The sequence below is a fragment of the Atta cephalotes genome, assembly GCF_000143395.1.
Source record: "Atta cephalotes unplaced genomic scaffold scaffold00006, whole genome shotgun sequence".
NCBI lineage: Eukaryota > Metazoa > Arthropoda > Insecta > Hymenoptera > Formicidae > Atta > Atta cephalotes.
Genome location: NW_012130070.1, coordinates 5,735,688 through 5,754,570, shown reverse-complemented (window position 1 = coordinate 5,754,570; position 18,883 = coordinate 5,735,688). Strand labels below are relative to the sequence as shown.

The following is an 18,883-nucleotide window of genomic DNA, read 5'->3' as shown; positions in this document are numbered from 1 at the left end:
TAAACGTCATCTGAGTGTGTATTATCTTATTATCTAATGTTAAACACAAAGATAAAATAATATATGGGAGCATTTGGGTAATATTTCTAAGCGTAGCCCAAATCTAACATTTAATAATTCGCTTTGTAAAGCATATCACGTTTTTTTACCAGATTCTTTCATTTTAAGCGAAAACGTGTTGAATAAATATATTTTTATCAAGTTTCGTAGATGCTCATATTCTTATAAATAATTATCACAATAAATAAATAAGTAAATACAATTTCTTATCAAAAATATGTTGCAATTTTATCTCATTTAACTCTGATTATTTTTATTTTTATTTTCAATTTTATTTATATGTCGATTTTTCTTTATTATCGTTTAATATATTATATCAATTTAATTATTGTATTATTAAAATATTATTATTTTTTATTATTAATTTAATTTTATTAAATTTATTAATTTAATTTAATTACAATATGTTATTATTTAATTATTATATTATATGTTATTATTTACGATAATTTCATGAAATTTTCAGATGACTGTACATACTTGTACATACTTGTGGCATATGTAAAATGATCATAGACGAAAAGAGCATTTTGACTCGTGAATGTATACAAAGAATTATTCGTTGATAATTTTTTATAATAATTTTTTTTAAATTAATATTCACGTCATCTTTCAAGTAAAGGATCAATTCAAAATCTCTTTTTTTATATTTTCTTTTTAAATTTGTTCGTTCTTTACATTCATTAATGCATATAAATGTTACTAATCCATTTTGTCGTAATTTCGCTTTATTTGGTGTGCACAATCGCATCAATTTGATAATATTTTTGATATGACATTTTGGACGTTTGCAGCACTTTACACAACACAATATAATTATCATAATTACCATAAAATTAATATAATTACCATAAAAAATTTATCGCTTTTTAGCCCATTTATGTGAATGACATTCGAGCATATAAAATTACGTGACTCATTTGTCGCTGAATATGAGCGATGAGCGACACTATGAACATATACCTTTAGGCGAGTTCACCTTAATGGAAAAACAAAAAGCGGAAAAGCTGAAGTCAATCAGAACTCGCGGAAAGACAGAAGCAGACAAGCGAAATGTGCCTACTGCGAGTTCCGATTGGCTTTCGCTTTTCCGTCAAGGTGTGAACTCGGCCTTTATACTCGTATTCATACTCGTATTCAGACCTTGTACTTAAGGCTTCCTTAAATTTATCTTTAGATGCTCAGCAGCCAATGAAATAATTCGTAGAGTATCTAAAGATAAGTAAGGAAGCCTTAATATAAAGTCTTAAATATAAGGTCTAATTATGAATACGAGTATTAGACTGCATTTTCATGCTGGCGCTTGATTTGAGTATCAAAACAGATCACGTGATCAAAATTGACGAATATCAAGCATTAATTTTGATCACATGACCTGTTTTGACGCTGAAAATGAGCATCAGCATCATTGAAAATGCAGCCTTAAGCATTTTATGTCTCATTTTCCGACATGCGTGTGTCTGGGAAGTGTTTTCTCTGCTGAACGCAATCGCATTGCAATAACATCAAAGTTTGAAGGTTTTCTGTTCGTGATGTGTGCGCTGCGATCGCGATATCTCGATTCTCGCGTCGAGGCCACATACCGGGTGTCGTTAACGTGTGTGCCGTGTGTCGAGACGAGAGGCGTGGTATCGTTTTGGTTAGCTGCGATCGTTGTCAGACATTTACCAGGATAAGAGCGATCGGTAGTGTCGGAATCATGCTCGGACGTCTCCCCGCGTGCGTCATCGATGTGGGCACAGGGTAAGCATCATCCTGAATCAGTAAAAAAGGCGTGATCGATCTTGGAGGGGGGTGGAGTCGGTTTTAGGTTAGGTAATCAACCGATCTGTCATCGATGACATTTCGGGCTGGAACACGGACCTTTACATAACACATAATACATAAGAGAATTAATCAACCGGAGTCTTTTCTTTCCATGAAATGAATTTTGATTGATTGATTCTGTTATGCTTTATGCATCATACATAGATCTGTGCTCGTAAACTTCGGTCAAATCCATTGCGAACTAAACCCCCTTTACCCCTTGATGATTCACGTGTATCTCGCGTTCTTTATGATGAAGAATCTCTTTCGTCCCATGACGGAATCGTATCGACGTGTGTAGAAATATTTGCCACCCACATACAATCATGATATGCTCAGTGATGCATGAGCTTTTCGTTCGTGATTATCAAACTTGTTCTTTTTAACTGAACTTTTTTCACGGTTCATCTTCCCTCTTTTTTTCACAAACATGGAGAGAAAAAGAGGAAAAATGAACTGTCTAAAAAGTTCAGCTTGAAAAAGCAAGCCTTATCTAATCATGGCGTTATCTCAGGTACACAAAACTGGGATTTGCTGGTAATAAGGAACCCCAGCTGACTATACCGTCAGCGATCGCTATCAAGGAGACAGCTAAAGTCGGCGACAATAATGCAAGAAGAATTACAAAAGGTGTGGAAGACCTGGATGCTTATATTGGAGATGAAGCTTTTGAAGCCACTGGATATTCAGTTAAAGTATTTACTCGCAATCCATTTGATGCAAGATTGATTTTTTCTTCTGAATAACTGATACTTAGCAAATGCATTTTGGCTCTTAATTTGCAGTATCCAGTGAGGCATGGTTTAGTAGAGGATTGGGATTTGATGGAAAAGTTTTTACAACAATGCATTTTCAAATACTTAAGGTCGGAGCCAGAGGATCATTATTTTCTCTTAACTGAACCACCTTTAAATACGCCGGAAAATCGGGAATATACCGCGGAAATAATGTTCGAATCGTTTAATGTGCCAGGACTTTACATAGCTGTGCAAGCCGTTCTAGCTTTAGCAGCCTCATGGACAGCTAAGAATGTAGAGGACCGTACATTGACAGGCGTCGTTGTTGATAGTGGAGATGGTGTAACTCACGTGATTCCAGTAGTACGTATAAAAACATGTAACGTCAGAATCGTTGAAGTCAGATTTTTAGAATCAAGTTATTGCGTTTTTATAGGCAGAAGGTTTTGTCATAGGAAGTTGTATAAAACACATTCCTATCGCTGGTCGTGATATTACTTATTTCATACAAAGTCTGCTGAGAGAACGAGAGATTGGAATACCGCCTGAACAATCATTAGAAACAGCAAAATCAATCAAAGAGAAGTACTGTTACATATGTCCAGATATATCAAAAGAATTTGCCAAATATGATAGCGATCCTACAAAAATTAAGAAATATGAAGGTATTAACAATATCACCAAACAACCTTTTGTGGTGGATGTTGGATACGAAAGGTTTCTCGGACCGGAAATATTCTTCCATCCTGAAGTAAGTTGCCTACATACATATAATTATTAATTTATGTAAAATTATTTTTGTCAGTATGTACTTATTGCCCATGATTCATCTTTCCTCTTTTTTTTCAAAAAAGTTGGAAAAAAAGAAAAGATTAACCATGCGAAAAGTTCAATTAAAAAGAACAGACCTATAATCAATATCTATAACATTTTCTGTATATCTCAATATTTCAGTTTTCCAATCCGGACTTTACAACACCACTCAATGAAATTGTTGACGACGTGATTCAAAACTGCCCAATCGACGTTAGAAGACCATTGTATAGTAATATTGTATTATCAGGTGGCTCCACCATGTTTAAAGACTTTGGTAGACGATTGCAACGCGATATAAAAAAAATCGTCGACACTCGGCTTAAGCTCAGTGAAACGCTAAGTGGCAGCCACATTACGGTAGATATTATAATAATAACTTAGTTTTAGAAAGAAAAATAATATATTTTGTGTTATTAAATTTTATTTATATTCCAGCCAAAACCAATAGATGTTCGTGTAATATCGCATCATAAGCAACGTTGTGCAGTATGGTATGGTGGTGCATTATTAGCCAGTGATCCAGAATTTTACACGGTTTGTCACACAAAGAAGGCATACCAAGAGTACGGTCCTGGAATTTGTCGTTATAATCCCGTATTTCATAGTATGGTTTAAGAAATAAAGGGGGCGAGCAGGATAATCGAAATCGAATTTCTAAGAGTATTGTCATTTATGAATTTAAGGATTATCTGATAATATTTACTTCGTTTTTCTAACATGGTGCTAAATGCAATTAAAAATAATTCAAAGATTCCGACTTGTTGGTACACTTCATATTTTATATTTCTTTTTACAGAATTATGTCGGCATGTTTGAGTATGACTTGAATCTATGATTATGAAAATTAATACATTCCTGTTCTTGGAATTTAATCAATCTTCGTTCATGATGTATGACATATATTTGTATACACTGAGTATGAGGTACATAGAATTCACTATGTATTTTACTTACTGCAGTATAGATATATTTATCATATTTACAAGACTTTAAAAAATGCGTATATAATAACAGATTTATAATAATGTTACAAATAATTATTTGTTATTTAATATAATGATGCATATAAGAATGCAACACATAGAAGCAATTTTACATAGAGCAAAAATTTTAACAAAACTTCAATTGTATATATGAAATTTCTTTATACATCAAATTCTGGCATTATCTTTTTATTTCATTATTATATGTATTAATTCTACTTTTTTGTATTTTTTACATGTACTATTTAAAACGATGTATATGTATTATTTAAAACTGCACAATTTGCATAGATTTCTTCTCTGGTATTGTTAAGTTCCACACAATTAGAGAAAGTTGTCATTATGCTTGATCATCATTTTCCTCACTAAACAAATAATTACAAACAAAATGTCATAAGATCGTGATATGTGAATACACAACTGAGTAATGAAAGTCTAAACGATATGAGTTTGATCTTTCCTTACTTAGTTAAATAATTACAATTATATTATTAACAATTATATTATTAATTACCTTATATTATTAATCGTCTATGATTTATAATTTATAATAGCCCATAATTGATAAGTTATTTTAAGTAGTTTAATTATATAAGTCAGTGGATAAAAAAAGAGAAGTCAAAATATTAAGATTATATGTTCCTATCTTTCGGGATATTGTTTTTTTTTTATTTTAATAATGTACTCACAGTAAATTCAAATCATTTAAAGCAGCAGCTGCGCCATTGATATTCCTGAAAAGCGAAGAGAAAAAGAGAGAAAAGAAATTTGAACTGTTTGGTCTATTGTTTGCTGTAGGTCTTTTATAAATATCAATGCTGTCTAGTGGCGGTAATGGATCGTGTGACAACACTGGGTCTTCGCCCTGGATCTGGAATAAGCAATATACAAATTTTAATAAAATTGTCTTAATATGTGCATTTTAATACAGTATGCAGAATACAAAACATTACCTCCTGGACGTTAACTATAACTTCCTGCAAGTCTGAAAGTATAATGTGTCTCAAAATGTTCCTTGGCAGCTTTCCCCGATAGCGTGTGCTACGCTTTACTTGACAGTATTTGATATAATCATCTCCAGATTCGACTCGATTTAGCACAGTGTGTACACATTCTTCTAACCATGGTAAAATACCTGTCTCCTTCCAAAGATGGAAGCTACGCATTACATATAATTTTTGCAGCTTCTCTAGAGCCGGTGATGTGTTAGCATGTGAGTAGAAGAACTCGTGAAACCTTACCTAAGAAATTCAATATTTTAATAAATAATTAAATAATTAAATAGCATTTCAAAACATACACGCATGCACACACACACACACACACACACACACACACACACACACACACACATATATATTGCTCTGAAATAATTATTTCAAAAAGTGTTATATTCAAGATAATTTTTTTAAAGTCTATGATACCTTCGAGTCTGTTTGTATACTACATTTCTCCAATAAGAGCATCAATACATCTGGAAACATGATAAGAGCATTTTGCAGAAGTGTATCCGCATCAGTTTTATTTCCCAGACGAAAATGAGCCAAAGCCAGGCTGTACACAATATTTGGTAATTGAGTTAAATTTCTGGAGTCCTCCCACAGATTACAAAACTTTATGAACCATTCATATTCTTTGGCTTTTAAAGCGTAGAAATCAATGCACAAGACCACTGCTAATGGATCACCTTCAGGATCCAATGACAAAAGTAATTTACATAATTCCAAACTTGTTCTGAAATTTTTAATGAAATTAATTTGTAGATTCTTACATCTAGTCTTACATCATTTGTAAATTCTACATCTTTACTGATATTCCTTTAATTTGTGCATGTTTACCTATAACAAGCACGTCCACCGACAAATCCAAGATGTTTAAAAAGTGTTATAAAAAATGCACGATTCTGTTGTTTCCTATAGTCCAATCGACATTTTGCAGTTGTTATATTGAAGAATGGATGAAACGCACATTCTAAGCAGTATAAAGCTCGTTTGATGAACTCTGCTGCATGTGCTAAATCTTCAGTTAGTTTACACATTTCAGATACCTGCAGGAGGGAGTCTATATGATAAGAATGGGCATTCATTATACTCTGAAACATAATAACTTATATTAATATTTATATATTGAATAGATTTCGAAGTGAACCATTTTTATCTAGTAAATAAGCTCATAATATATGATAAAACAATTAAAGATATTATGCTAGAAATGCGAAGCATTAAGTCTAATATCACTAATGTTGCTGCATATTGACTTACAATTATATTTTCTGGATTTAGACTTTCAACAGCTTGCAAAAATTTTTGTTGTATCTCTTTGTACGAAGCACTATGTTCGTATACAAAATAAAGTACATTCTCTGTGGTCTCTGTAGAGTAATCTAGATCTAGAGACATGGATAATCCAGATTTTTTTAATGATACCCAATAAATATCTTCTGGGTAAATCAACCATGTCTTCTTTAAATTTCCAGGGCGACCTTTATTTTTCTTGCTGTAGGAAAACAAAAGTATTCTTCGCTCAATAAAAACTTACAAATTACAAATGTTATCTGCACATTATATAAGATATAATTATACATATAGATGTAATTTTACCTTTGTCCAGCCTCTATAGTTTTGCTACCAAAGATTCTTTTTAATTCGTTATGTGGATTCAAGTGTTTACGCTGTACAATTAATATATCTTCCTTAGATATATCATCGACCCATTGCGCTTCCAAAACTTGAGTACTGCAACCTGGTAGTGGTTCCCCAAGCAATTTGTTTACCTCCCTTATACTTCGTTCAATCTCGTCTATGTTCTCGTTACATTCTCCATCATGCTCTTGCTGATTCTTGATTCTCTCGTTTTCCAACTTCTTATGCTTTTTCTTCTTTTTACGCTTTGTATTGTAATCTGTACTGTTTGTAATTAGATCTTCATCTTCCTGTCTGTCATCAATATCCTCCTTATCAGAGTTCAACTGTGGACATAATTTTAACGTTATCTTCATTCAAAAAGGAATAAAATGATGTGATAATGTTTAATTCTACATACCACATCGAAAACATTGAAAGACTTGGACTTGGCGTTGCTGGTTACTGAAACTTCCGTGTCACTCGTATTGTCGTTACCCGTTTCCAAGGTCACATCGCTGCCGTAGACCTTTTTCATATATCGCGTAGACATTATGAGATATATATAGATATATATAGAAAATGTATTTTTTTTTTCAAGAGTTGAAATTTGCTGCTATCTCTTGTCGCGAGAATGTTTATGATTCCAAGTCTCGTAAATCTCGAATGTTCACCATCTCCTCGATAATCTACAAAATTCAGCTCGTTACACGTTCGTAAAATTAGTATCACAGCATTCTCGTCTGATAAATCCGTCCTTTCAAATCCGATTGAGAAGCACACTGATACGATACAGATGAAACTCTAATACCTCTTACTGTACTTACTATAGGTGAATGATCTTCCAGGGGAAAAAAAAGGATCTAGAATGCCCTGCAAAAGAATTTCGTTCAGCTACGATCAAAATAAAGGAAATGATAGAGATCAAAGGAGGATCGAAGACGATGATCGGAATTTATCGACGAGTTAAATGCAGTTTGACCAGATTTGGCTAACGAGCGAAATCGACGAAGAGAGGAAATCTCTCTCTGTCTCTCTTTTCTCCCTCCTTCAGTGACACGTCGCGCAAAACACGCAATTTATCCTTGTCGGTAAGTACCAGTCTGGTCAAAACGTGCGGTCGCAAAACACGAAGTTGCAGGGAATACAAGTCGGCGCGATTATCGGTGCCCGTTAAGCACCCGTTAGCCGTTAGACATTCAACGCCCACGTGAGCCTCTTGGTGTGTATTCATTACATGTCAAGCGCGCTCCCGGATACGTATACCTGCTTACGTGTACGGGACCGGGGCATGTGCGCGAGGCTCGATAATCGCGATCTGACGTCGCAGACACACGGAGTGGCCTGCGTTCACGTTTCACACAAAATTTGACAGACATGACCATCAAACTAAAGTTAAAAGATGTGAAGGACAAGCTGAAAGAGGACACCCTGGACCTCAGCTTGTGCGACTTGGAGGAAGTGCCTGTGCGAGAAATCGTAAGTCTTCTTTATTTTGTTTTTTTCTTTTTTTTTAAACTGAATATTTGTTGACATTATTAACTTTACTGTATGCAATATTAGAATAACTTATATTGTATAAATTTGTATTTCAGTATATAGAATACTTAAAATATTTATGTAATTTTTCTAGTAGATTAAGGGACAAACATTGTTTAATTTACAAATTAATTAATATATTATTATTGTGTCATAAAATAGGAGCAATATAAATATTCCTCATATAAATTCTGTTATATTTCAGGCATCTCTTAGAAAAGCCACAAATGTCAATTTATCAACCAATCTTTTGGTTTCACTGCCGGTACGTTTTATTGGACTACATAAAATTCAGAAATTTTTATATAATTTGAATATTTAAATATCTGTATTTGAATATTTAAATATCTGCTATTGTGGACATCGAATTTTTGCAGGTCACTTTTGTTACTTTGAAACAAATTGTAAAATTGGATCTCAGCAGAAATATGTTGGTCGAACTTCCTGAAAATTTTGGCGAGATGACTCAATTGAAACACTTGGATTTATATGCTAATAAGGTAAATTTCTTCTTATACCTTTTGACAAAATTGTGCATAATTTGCATAATTTACAGATCAGCAGATTACCTCTGAGCTTGAGCGAATTAAAAAATCTACGGTGGTTGGATTTGAAAGAAAATCCTTTAACCGAGGCTGTAGCCAGTGTTGCGGGACCATGCAGTAATATGCGCGAGTGTCAAGCATGCGCTCGTAATATTGTCACTTATTTGTCCAATGTTAAACTTGTCATCGAGGAAGAGAGATTACGTAGATTAAATAATGTCACAGGTATACGCCGCTCGTAACACAGTCATTTAAGCCTTGCATAATCCTAGTAAATAGTAATAACTAATATAAACATTGATATTATAATTTTACATTCAATAATGTAACAGTCATATTATTTGTTAAAAGTTGGTTGCCATCTTTAGAGATAAAGTATGTATTAATTTCTCTAATAGGTAAATAAGAGAATAAAAGAGTGAATTGAGACAATTGAATAGGAAGATGACCAATAAAATGAGCAAAGTTTCAATTGCTATTCAATTGCTTTGTTCAAAGACAAACTGTTTCCTACTTCTTAATTTGAATGAATTGAGATTTATCAAAAGATGAAACAACCCAGTCTAATGCCTCCACGAATATAGATAACTTTATACTCAATTTTTTTAAAGTGAAATCTCAAAAGTGAAAATTGAGTCTTGAAAAATAATTTAATTTTCAATCTTTAAGAGTGACATACACTTCACTTTTTAAAATGAGATTTACTCAAAAAGTTTTACAGAGTAAAATTATAAAAATCTACATTAATAAGAATAGGTATAAGTGTGATGAAATTGTAACACTGACATTACAGTTAGAAGTTAATTAGTATTTATTAATATGTTGCGTCTGCAGGCGATGCAGACAAGGAGATGCCAAGTACAAAAAAGGAGAACAAGAAGAAAAAGAAGAAAAAGGATGTAGAAAAGGAGAAGATGAATGGAAATAAAACTGATTCTCCAACACAGAGCGAAGGATGTTTACAGGACAATAACGATAGCGTAAGATTAATGGGATCATCATCCAATAATGCATCTACGCGTAAATCGTACAAATCGACAGGTAAATGAATATTGATCTTGATAATTTTTTAATTCATAAATAAAAAATCATTTATGGTATATATCGTGTATTATTTCATGTTGCTTGTGATCCAGGTACTAGACTATGCCGATCTTTCACGTGCGTAATCGTATGGTTCTTCGTGATTAGCTCGTTACTTACTGTAACGATGGTGATGCTTTCATGGCGTTATGAACAACAGACGGACACGTTTCTGCAAAATGCGCAAACGTTATCAGGGCTGCCATTGAAGAATTATCATCGACAAACTACAGATTATTTGCAGCGTATAATAAAGATTGCGACTGTACAGATCAAATCGATTATCGACATTGCCAATGATTTCTACAGAACACAATTCGAGAGTGGTACAAGCAAGGGGGAGAAAGAATTATAAAACTATTTGCCTATTTCCATTTAACTTTGGAAATCGGTAAGATCACAAAGCATTTAAAGAAAATAATGAAGCAATGCATTTGACATTTTGTTGTATCATAAAAGCTTATTTTCATCAAATAAAGAAATATTCCTGACAGACACATTATTTATTTTTTGGTGTGATATTTTAATTAGAATGATAACGCCATTGGCATGGTATCCTGTTAGAATTGCAGAAGGTAACAATTTGATGATTTCCTATTTTTGTTTTTAGTTAATGAATATTTGATATTTATATTAAAATTATTTCTATTTACATATTTTTTATATTTTATTGTATATTTAATATAAAACAAAAAATATTGATATAATTAATTAATATAATTAGCTAAGTTCCATGGTGGAAGAAATCCTATGCTTGTTCTCGAGACGAATTTCATATGATTTTGATGATTCTGCGCAGACACTAGATGCTACTATTTAAACATTTGCATTGGAATAATTTTGAAGTAACAACTCGAGAGACTAAAATAAGTATTTGTCAAATAAAAACATGTAAAATTCAGAACAATTATTACAGACATTCTGTATATGTAATGTGAATTATATTTTCAACATTGGCAGTGCCTATTACACAGTATAAAAGATTAAGTCCAAAATACTTTTTAAAAAATTAAGAATAAATTATAAAATAAAAAATAAATTGAAGTAATGGTAAAAGTAACGGCTAAATTTGTTACCGTTACTATAAAAATGTAACGACATTATACTGTATTTACCATTATCATTACTTTTTCCAGTGTGACAAAAAAAATAACGAAAACAGTAATGGCGGCGTTATTTCCCAACTCTGCATGCATATCATTGAAGACTATTCCAACGAAATTTATGTAAAAGTAGCTACAAGAAATTAATGAATATTATGAATGAACAGAATATTGGGAAAAAGTTCGTGGTGATTTCTTAGTAAAATTAAAGTGTTTTTCTTAGAGTATTGAAATCAATTTATTTAAACCAAATATACTCCATTATTTTCTATAATATTTTGCCATTTTTGGGGCAGAACCATAATTCCATCGCGATAAAACTGTGGTTTCTGATCGAAAAACTGCTTCAAGTGATTTTCATAGGCCTCTTTTGAAGCTAGCTTTATACCATTAAGAGAATTCTGCAGAGACCTAAACAAATGATAATCTAAGGGTGCTATGTCAGGACTATACGGTGGATGCATTAAAACTTCTCAGCCAAGCTCTCGCAATTTTTGCCGAGTTATGAAAGATGTGTGTGGTCGAGCGTTGTCGTGATGGAAGACGATGTCTCCTATTGATTAATTCTGGCCGCTTCCTCTCAATTGCTTGTTGTACACAACATCACCTTCTTCCTCATCAATCCAGGTTTTGCGATTGCTTGCGCCTTCTCTCCTTTCTCTATCCACGATCTTTTTCTAGTTGAATTGTCGTAGGTGATCCATTTTTCATCATCAGTTACCATTCTCTTCAGAAATGGCTCAATTTCATTCTGTTTCAGTAGCGTATCACAAATTCAGTCCATCATGTTCCTAACACTCAACTCGTGAGGAACCCAAACATTGAGCTTCTTTTTGTATCCAGCTTTGTGTAAATGATTTAAAACTGTTTTGTGGTCGATGCCTAGTTTCCTGGCAATCTCCACAGTGCTCACATACTTATCACGCTCGACTTTTACCATGATTTCATCGGACTTTTCAGTGATTGGTCGACCGGAGCGAGGTTCATCCTTCACATCGAAATTTCTAGCACGAAAGCGGAGCGAACCATTTCCGTGCTGCTGATTTTGATAGAGTATCTTTACCATAAATAGCGCAAATTTTTTCACAAGCCTATGCAGCATTCTTGCCTTTATCGTAGTGATACTGCAAAATGTAGCGAATTTTTTCCTTATTTATTTCCATTTTCAAAATAAAATAACTTTTGATCCACTTCACCGATTTCAATCTTTTTCGGTTCAAAACAAAGGTTAAAATGTCACTTTTTAAACGCACGTCTAGTGTTGCCGATGCGATTAGTAGTTACCGACTGCTGAGCATTTAATGCCATCTAGCGGGAAAAACGCCACGAACTTTTTCCCACACCCAATATATATATATACATGAAAGAAGCAACCGCCGATCGAGTTATAAACATATGTGACTTTTCATATATAGCTTAATCAACTTTCATTTTTAATAAAATATTAAATAATAAATTATTTCATCAAAAAATTCGGATTTCCAAGTGTAGAATTCCACACACTGAAAAAAATTTCAAATGTGGAATACTCCACATCAACCATACACTATTATAGATGTCCCTGCTTCATAAATAATGTCACAGAGAAAATCGATTAATAATTCTTTAATATTGATTTTTTTCACCAAATGAATTTCAAAATTGAATCATTGTGGTTTTAGTGAAAAAAGAAAAGTAAGGAGCTCCGCACAATATAAAAGGAACAGACAACGGAGAATAAGAATTTCAACCTTCAGAAATCATGTATTGTGGAATACACATTTTCTGATAGGTTGAAGTTCTTATTCTCTGTTCTTCGTTCCCTATTCTTTTTATTGTGCGGAGCCCCTAAAATTTCAAATCTTCAGGCACGGTTGAAATTAGACAGTATTTGAATGTGACGCGCAATCGCAATGCATAACTTCCGTAATTTACGAGAGAAAAGTCTCTAGAGCCGCTTCCAGAAGGCTATAACTCGTTGCCAATTGGCCAAATTCATCACAGGCCTCTCTGATTGGTCGGTCCAGTGAAAAAATTCCACGTGGCAGTTACTGCGAGTGGCTGCGATCGATTTCAACGTGGTTAAGGTTGGTCAAAATGGTCAAAGTGATTAAACGAGACGCTTCTAGACGCTTTCACAATCACAATTCGTAATTGCTTTTGCTGTGTGCATCAGTATATACATACACTTGTACACACGTACTTATTACAACTGCAGCACTAGTTTAATCAGCTTTTATAACGACATAAAAACAAAGGTAGAAAAAGGTTAAAGGAGCCTGAATTGTTCGATCTGTTTCACGTGCGGATTTTACCGAAGATGGAAAACAGTGGCGAAAGCGGCGATGATGGTCCTCTAGGATCGACATTTCTGGGTGGAAATACTGTTGCGGGATCCTACATTGGCGTACAGTCAGATGATATGGAAGGTAGGTTAGCATTTCCCTCTCGAATCCCGAGAGATAGCTAACTTCGAGAATGATAAAGTAGCTGAGATGCTCGAGAGTTCACTGAATATTATCTAAGTCCTTGTATTTTGTATCATCGAGTTTACGTCGAGTTAGATCAGGCTGATTTTCTGGGTAGAAAAGAGACAAGTATGTGGCTATTTACTCAGACACAATGTGTTTATACTTCAGTTGGCTCTTCGTACATCTTGATCAGTATCGTTTTGTGTGTTTTAAAATTAAATTTTTCACTTTCAACAAATGATTTTCGTCTATCAGTTATCTTGAAGACATATCTCTGATCATCTTGGATTTATAGTATCCGATTTCTGTCATGGTAATTAATTAAACTGTAGTGTGTTTACACTTCAGTTTGATTAAAAATTTATTTGTTATTACTGCACTGGATTGCACTAGAACTTTTCCTCTCGCTTTTATCAAATATCATTATTTTTAGTTCCAAAACATAGATCTTGTATCCTTATTATTAAATTTTTTACAGTCGACATATAATTTTTATCTATTGATTATCTTAGAGACATGAAGCATAATAAATATTTGCCAAGAAAGCACATACCTACTATCTTGAACTTTTACATAGACTATATTATTGAAATACAAAGGTATGGGAACATATCAATTCTAAGTACTTACGAAAAGATTGATACTTGTATTTAGATAGTATATTTACATGGTAACTCCTTTGTAGTCGTCGCGGATCAGATTACAAGTCAAATCCCTTGGATAGTAAGACAATGTATAAATCTTAACAAATGCTTTTTTTTTAAACAGATGATCCCGAGAACACAGACGACTCGAATCATGGCGCGGGGGATCCTTTGCAGAGCCCTGGAGTTTCCACTGGCGGTGGGCCACTTCGCGAGCAGGATCGCTTCTTGCCAATAGCAAACGTTGCCAAAATCATGAAGAGAGCCATTCCAGAGTCCGGAAAGATTGCCAAAGATGCGCGTGAATGTGTTCAGGAATGCGTGTCAGAATTTATCTCCTTCATCACTTCGGAAGCGAGCGACAGGTGTCACATGGAGAAGCGCAAAACTATCAATGGTGAAGACATTCTATTTGCCATGACTACGCTCGGCTTTGATAATTACGTCGAGCCTCTGAAAGTGTACCTGCAAAAATATCGTGAAGCAACAAAAGGTGACAACCCGCCCAACGCAACAGCCACTGGCAATGGAAAAACAGAGCCACAGAGCATGTACGAGGATCAATTGTTCGCTATCACCGCGACGGCGTCCAGCGTGAGCACTTCCGACTCGTCTGTCATCTACAGTTACTCGTCGAACGAGCAGATGCAGTTTCAACTTTCCTGATTATTAGGAGTTAAAGTGATATTGATATAAGTATTTATCGTATTTGTTCAGAGACACACTGTGATCTGTGAAATATGGGCATGAAGATGATAACATACAGATCCAATCATGTGGAAAAGAACGGTATTTGCCTAGCAATAAGCATAGCAAAGTATCTTAAGTTTTAACATTAAGATCCATGATCATAATAAGATTTGGTTCAGATAAAGTATCAGAGACAAAATAACTTTAATCTTTGTAAAGAAGCTTGTAAGCGTGAGCGTAAATAAATCAAGAGGCTTCGCGAACGAGACCCGGTCTCGAGTAGTTGGTGATTTTCCTTTACTTTTTCGAAAATAACAAGGATAAAAAAAACATAGCCGATTCTTTTATTCTTCTATTGTTTAAGTTTAAGCTCTAAGACGCATTTAAGCTACTTTTTAGGCTGCGAAATTTCGCGGTTCAGGCCGTAATGGAAACTAGGATCGAGCAATCGGGCGTGAACCGGCAGTAAATCGGCGTATGGTATATAGAATTCATTCGTAGAAAATGTTCGTGAGCGCGCGAATCACGTTGTCCTTTACTCCGGTAATTGGGCAGGTGAGAGCAGGAGCTCGTGTCCCTTCGTCGCCGGCGACACGGAGCGGCTCGTGGGAGCAACTGGACGTTCTCGTTCTTGATGCATCGACGGCGGCAACAACGAAGCGGTCGATAACGTTCCCGGTCCCGGTTGCGTGTCCGCTTTCCTCGTTTTCTCTTTGTGCGAGCCGACTTGACAGAATCGCCAGCGACACTGACCACAGTGACATAGACAGAGGCACAGCAACACGCGGAACAGACAGCACAGCAAACCGGCACACAGTAACGATGGGCCGACTAGCCTCAGCTGCGGACTTAGGAAACCTTTCTCCCCGGTGCCGACGAATGAGATAACTAAACCAAGCGCGGTGGTCCCCAAACCGACGTAGAGCACGGTGTTCACCGCCGCGCTGACCTCGCCTCGCTGATGAATGGCGTTACTGCTGTCATCTTCGTCGTCGTCCTCGCCGCTGCTTCCGTAGCAGTAACTGGCGTCTCTTATCTGAAGTACATGATTTCTTATATCTTTTTTATTTTCTTTAAATGGCCAAGCAGAATGCTTATTTTGCAACTGTTGGAAGTTTTCTTCACTGACACAGGATTTCTTAAAGTTTAACATTAAATTTTCTATTAAGTGAAAATGGATCGAGAAATGTTCAATACAAATGAAGAAAAAGTAAAGAAAATCAATATATAAAATAAGGCTCGAAAGAATCTATCAGCGTAAAAAATCCCATTTATTCATTACATAACTAATTTGGCATTTGGATAAAAAAGAATGAACTAAATTGTCAGGAATCGTCAACTTGGAATTTGCGTTATTTATGTAATTTCGATTTATATTTTATATTGATAAGGACCAAAACTGAAGGATTGAAATGTATATTTTATTCATTTTGTTACGTTCACACAAAAATAAAGAATTTTCTGTGCATCTGAACAGCTGATATAGGCTCTGATGGGCTTTTTTACATTTTTCACTGAAAAAAATCATATTCGATGAAAGTGAGTTTGGGATCAGTATTCATAATTAGTTCTTATATTCAAGACCGTCTTAAGTTTTGTCACGAACCAATCAAAGGGTTGTATTAGCATTTTAAGACATTATTTAAGACGGTCTTGAAGTAAAAATAGACTATGAATACAGACCTTGGTGCCTAATAATATTTTTGTATAGATTTTTTACAATTTCTAGTTCCAAGTATTAAAATTTCTACTCCTTGAAGATTTTAACATTTTAAGATTTTTTCCTCTAGGTCTAAAGGTATAATCCAACTAATGCAAAAAGAAAACTTGTAATACAAAATAAACATTCTGCTAAAAGTCGATAATACTATAAATATCCTTCTTTCTTTTTTCTTTCTTCTAACATTGTATTAGTATCTGAAAAAATTACCCTGTTTCTTTTCATCCATCGTCGATGTGCTTCGCATTGCTTCGTTCTGTATCCAGGCGATGTGGGAGATAAAGGAAGGGGCGAAGGTCTGCTGCATCCTTGCCACGCCGCCTTGCCGCCAGGTCCTTGGCCGCCGCACTGAAATGCGTAATTCTTAGACATATTGTTATAAATTGTTGAGGCTAATGAATCGCATGATCTTCCGTTAAAATATAAGTACTCTTATTAAATCATACATTCTTTTAATTGAGCATCTTTAATTTATTGTATCCCGTAACTACTCTATATTCTGCAAGAAAATTCTGCGAGAAGTTCACGGTGTTCTAGATAAGCAATAGACACAATATAAAATCCTTCATCCTTTTTATAGCTCCTTTGAACGTGACTTTATTGAATGAAGAGAGTATTAAATTATTTCAGTGGATGATACAGGAATATATGATCTATCTGAGCAATTGATATATTCTTTGCTTCATGATTGCCTGATTGATTTCGTCGTAATCGACCCGAAGGAATATTGATCAATGAGATATGCGCGTACACGATTTCGAAAAAACTTTTACGTCAAACCTTATTCATAACAAGCTCGGTTCTAAGTGTTGGTACTTTGCGCGATCCTAATTTATAGAATTTATGCGAAGGGATCAAAATCATTTTTTCGACGGCCATGAATTCTTGATACTTACCCCGTATACATAAGATCGTGGGGGATATCGTGGTAGCGGTGGAATGAGTCTGGTGGCAAAATTGGAAGGTAATTCTCTACCAATCTTACCCCCCCGTAATCGCTGTCTATCTCGTCTATCTCGTCTAATTAATAGAGCAGCCTGCATTCCGCTCGTTCATTTGTATATACTACCGATTGAGATCTCAGCCCCCTGATTGCCCAGTTTTTTCTCTTTCTCTTTTCTTATTCTTTCCTTTCCCCCGATACGATGCGAAGAGACCAGTCCACCTCAAAGCTCCATCAGCGATCGATACCGATCTAATGTTGCGCTACCCGCCATCGGCATCGATCGCTGTTCGTTCTCCTCGATGATAATCGTGGGAAGCATGTTTCACGCTATACTGAAATTATATTACGAGCCTTTAGCCAATTTGAGGGCTTGGGAGATATTCGGGCATGGAGAATCTGTCGCCTCTCTTACGCTGCTCTCGATGGGTTTATCGCGTGTAATACGCCACCAGACAGCCGATCGATGTTATTTACTATATAACGTTGAGGTGCCGGCAAAAGAGATGTGGTGCAATCAGAGGGAGCATATACGCATTGAGTGAGGGTGAGTCGCGCTAAAGCGATAGAGAAGTGAGCTGATAATTCTCGTTAATCTAATTCAATAATGCACTTGGCAGAGATGACGGTATAAAGTAATCGAATTTTCGATCAGTTGTGTGTTCAGACACACACGACATAGAATTGAAATTGAAAAATTAAAATAAATATTTTCTTCCCAAAATTTGTGGCGATAAAGAAATTTGTTTGTGTCTTCTATTATCTTTTAATAATATAATAATGTAATCCACAGACTTAAGAATAAGGAAATATACTGCAAAAATAATGCAAACGAATATTGGAACGATTTCTATACAAGATATATCATTTTTTATTATTTGTAACAATTATAATAAACTGAATAATCAATAATTTTCTCTGCCCAATGCACATGATTCATTTATCTCGCTTTGCATGATTTCTGTAAGAAAGTATGCATGAACGTAAAGTGATAGTAATAGGAAGATAGTAATAGTGACTTAAGATAGAGAGAGAGAGAGAAAGAGAGAGAGAGAGAGAGAGAGAGAGAGAGAGAGAGAGAGAGAGAGAGACGAACTAAAGAACAGCGTGACGACCGAAGAGCGTGGTAGAGTAGGAAGGAGA

General features: G+C 34.8%; 5 protein-coding genes across 5 annotated transcripts in view; 3 read left to right on the top strand and 2 right to left on the bottom strand.

The window, feature by feature from the left end:
• Nucleotides 1–1,759: 1,759 nt before the first annotated feature.
• On the top strand, nt 1,760–4,034 carry LOC105626770 (actin-related protein 3). Its single transcript, XM_012208066.1, has 6 exons — nt 1,760–1,803; nt 2,381–2,561; nt 2,652–2,966; nt 3,040–3,354; nt 3,558–3,776; nt 3,855–4,034. The coding sequence occupies exons 1-6, from the start codon at nt 1,760–1,762 to the stop codon at nt 4,032–4,034; spliced, it is 1,254 nt and encodes a 417-aa protein (XP_012063456.1).
• Nucleotides 4,035–4,365: 331 nt separating this feature from the next.
• On the bottom strand, nt 4,366–7,576 carry LOC105626772 (transcription factor 25). Its single transcript, XM_012208067.1, has 8 exons — nt 7,445–7,576; nt 7,003–7,370; nt 6,664–6,898; nt 6,241–6,494; nt 5,827–6,136; nt 5,356–5,643; nt 5,092–5,273; nt 4,366–4,767 (listed from the first exon to the last, which is right to left on the bottom strand). The coding sequence occupies exons 1-8, from the start codon at nt 7,574–7,576 to the stop codon at nt 4,743–4,745; spliced, it is 1,794 nt and encodes a 597-aa protein (XP_012063457.1). The 3' UTR covers nt 4,366–4,742.
• A 484-nt stretch (nt 7,577–8,060) lies between these two features.
• Nucleotides 8,061–10,545, top strand: LOC105626769 (leucine-rich repeat-containing protein 59). The gene is made up of 6 exons (XM_012208065.1): nt 8,061–8,502; nt 8,768–8,827; nt 8,940–9,062; nt 9,119–9,332; nt 9,942–10,148; nt 10,244–10,545. The coding sequence occupies exons 1-6, from the start codon at nt 8,401–8,403 to the stop codon at nt 10,543–10,545; spliced, it is 1,008 nt and encodes a 335-aa protein (XP_012063455.1). The 5' UTR covers nt 8,061–8,400.
• Nucleotides 10,546–13,592: 3,047 nt separating this feature from the next.
• On the top strand, nt 13,593–15,053 carry LOC105626768 (nuclear transcription factor Y subunit B-4). Its single transcript, XM_012208064.1, has 2 exons — nt 13,593–13,701; nt 14,512–15,053. Exons 1-2 carry the CDS (start codon nt 13,593–13,595, stop codon nt 15,051–15,053), a joined length of 651 nt encoding a protein of 216 aa, XP_012063454.1.
• Nucleotides 15,054–15,612: 559 nt separating this feature from the next.
• The window catches only part of LOC105626767, a 4,241-nt gene continuing 970 nt past the window's right edge, over nt 15,613–18,883 (bottom strand). Inside the window, exons 2-3 of the mRNA XM_012208063.1 lie at nt 17,008–17,145; nt 15,613–16,113 (exon numbers count right to left, since the gene is read on the bottom strand). Coding sequence (XP_012063453.1) covers nt 15,613–16,113; nt 17,008–17,145 — 639 coding nt within the window. The remainder of the gene's footprint in view (nt 16,114–17,007; nt 17,146–18,883) is intronic.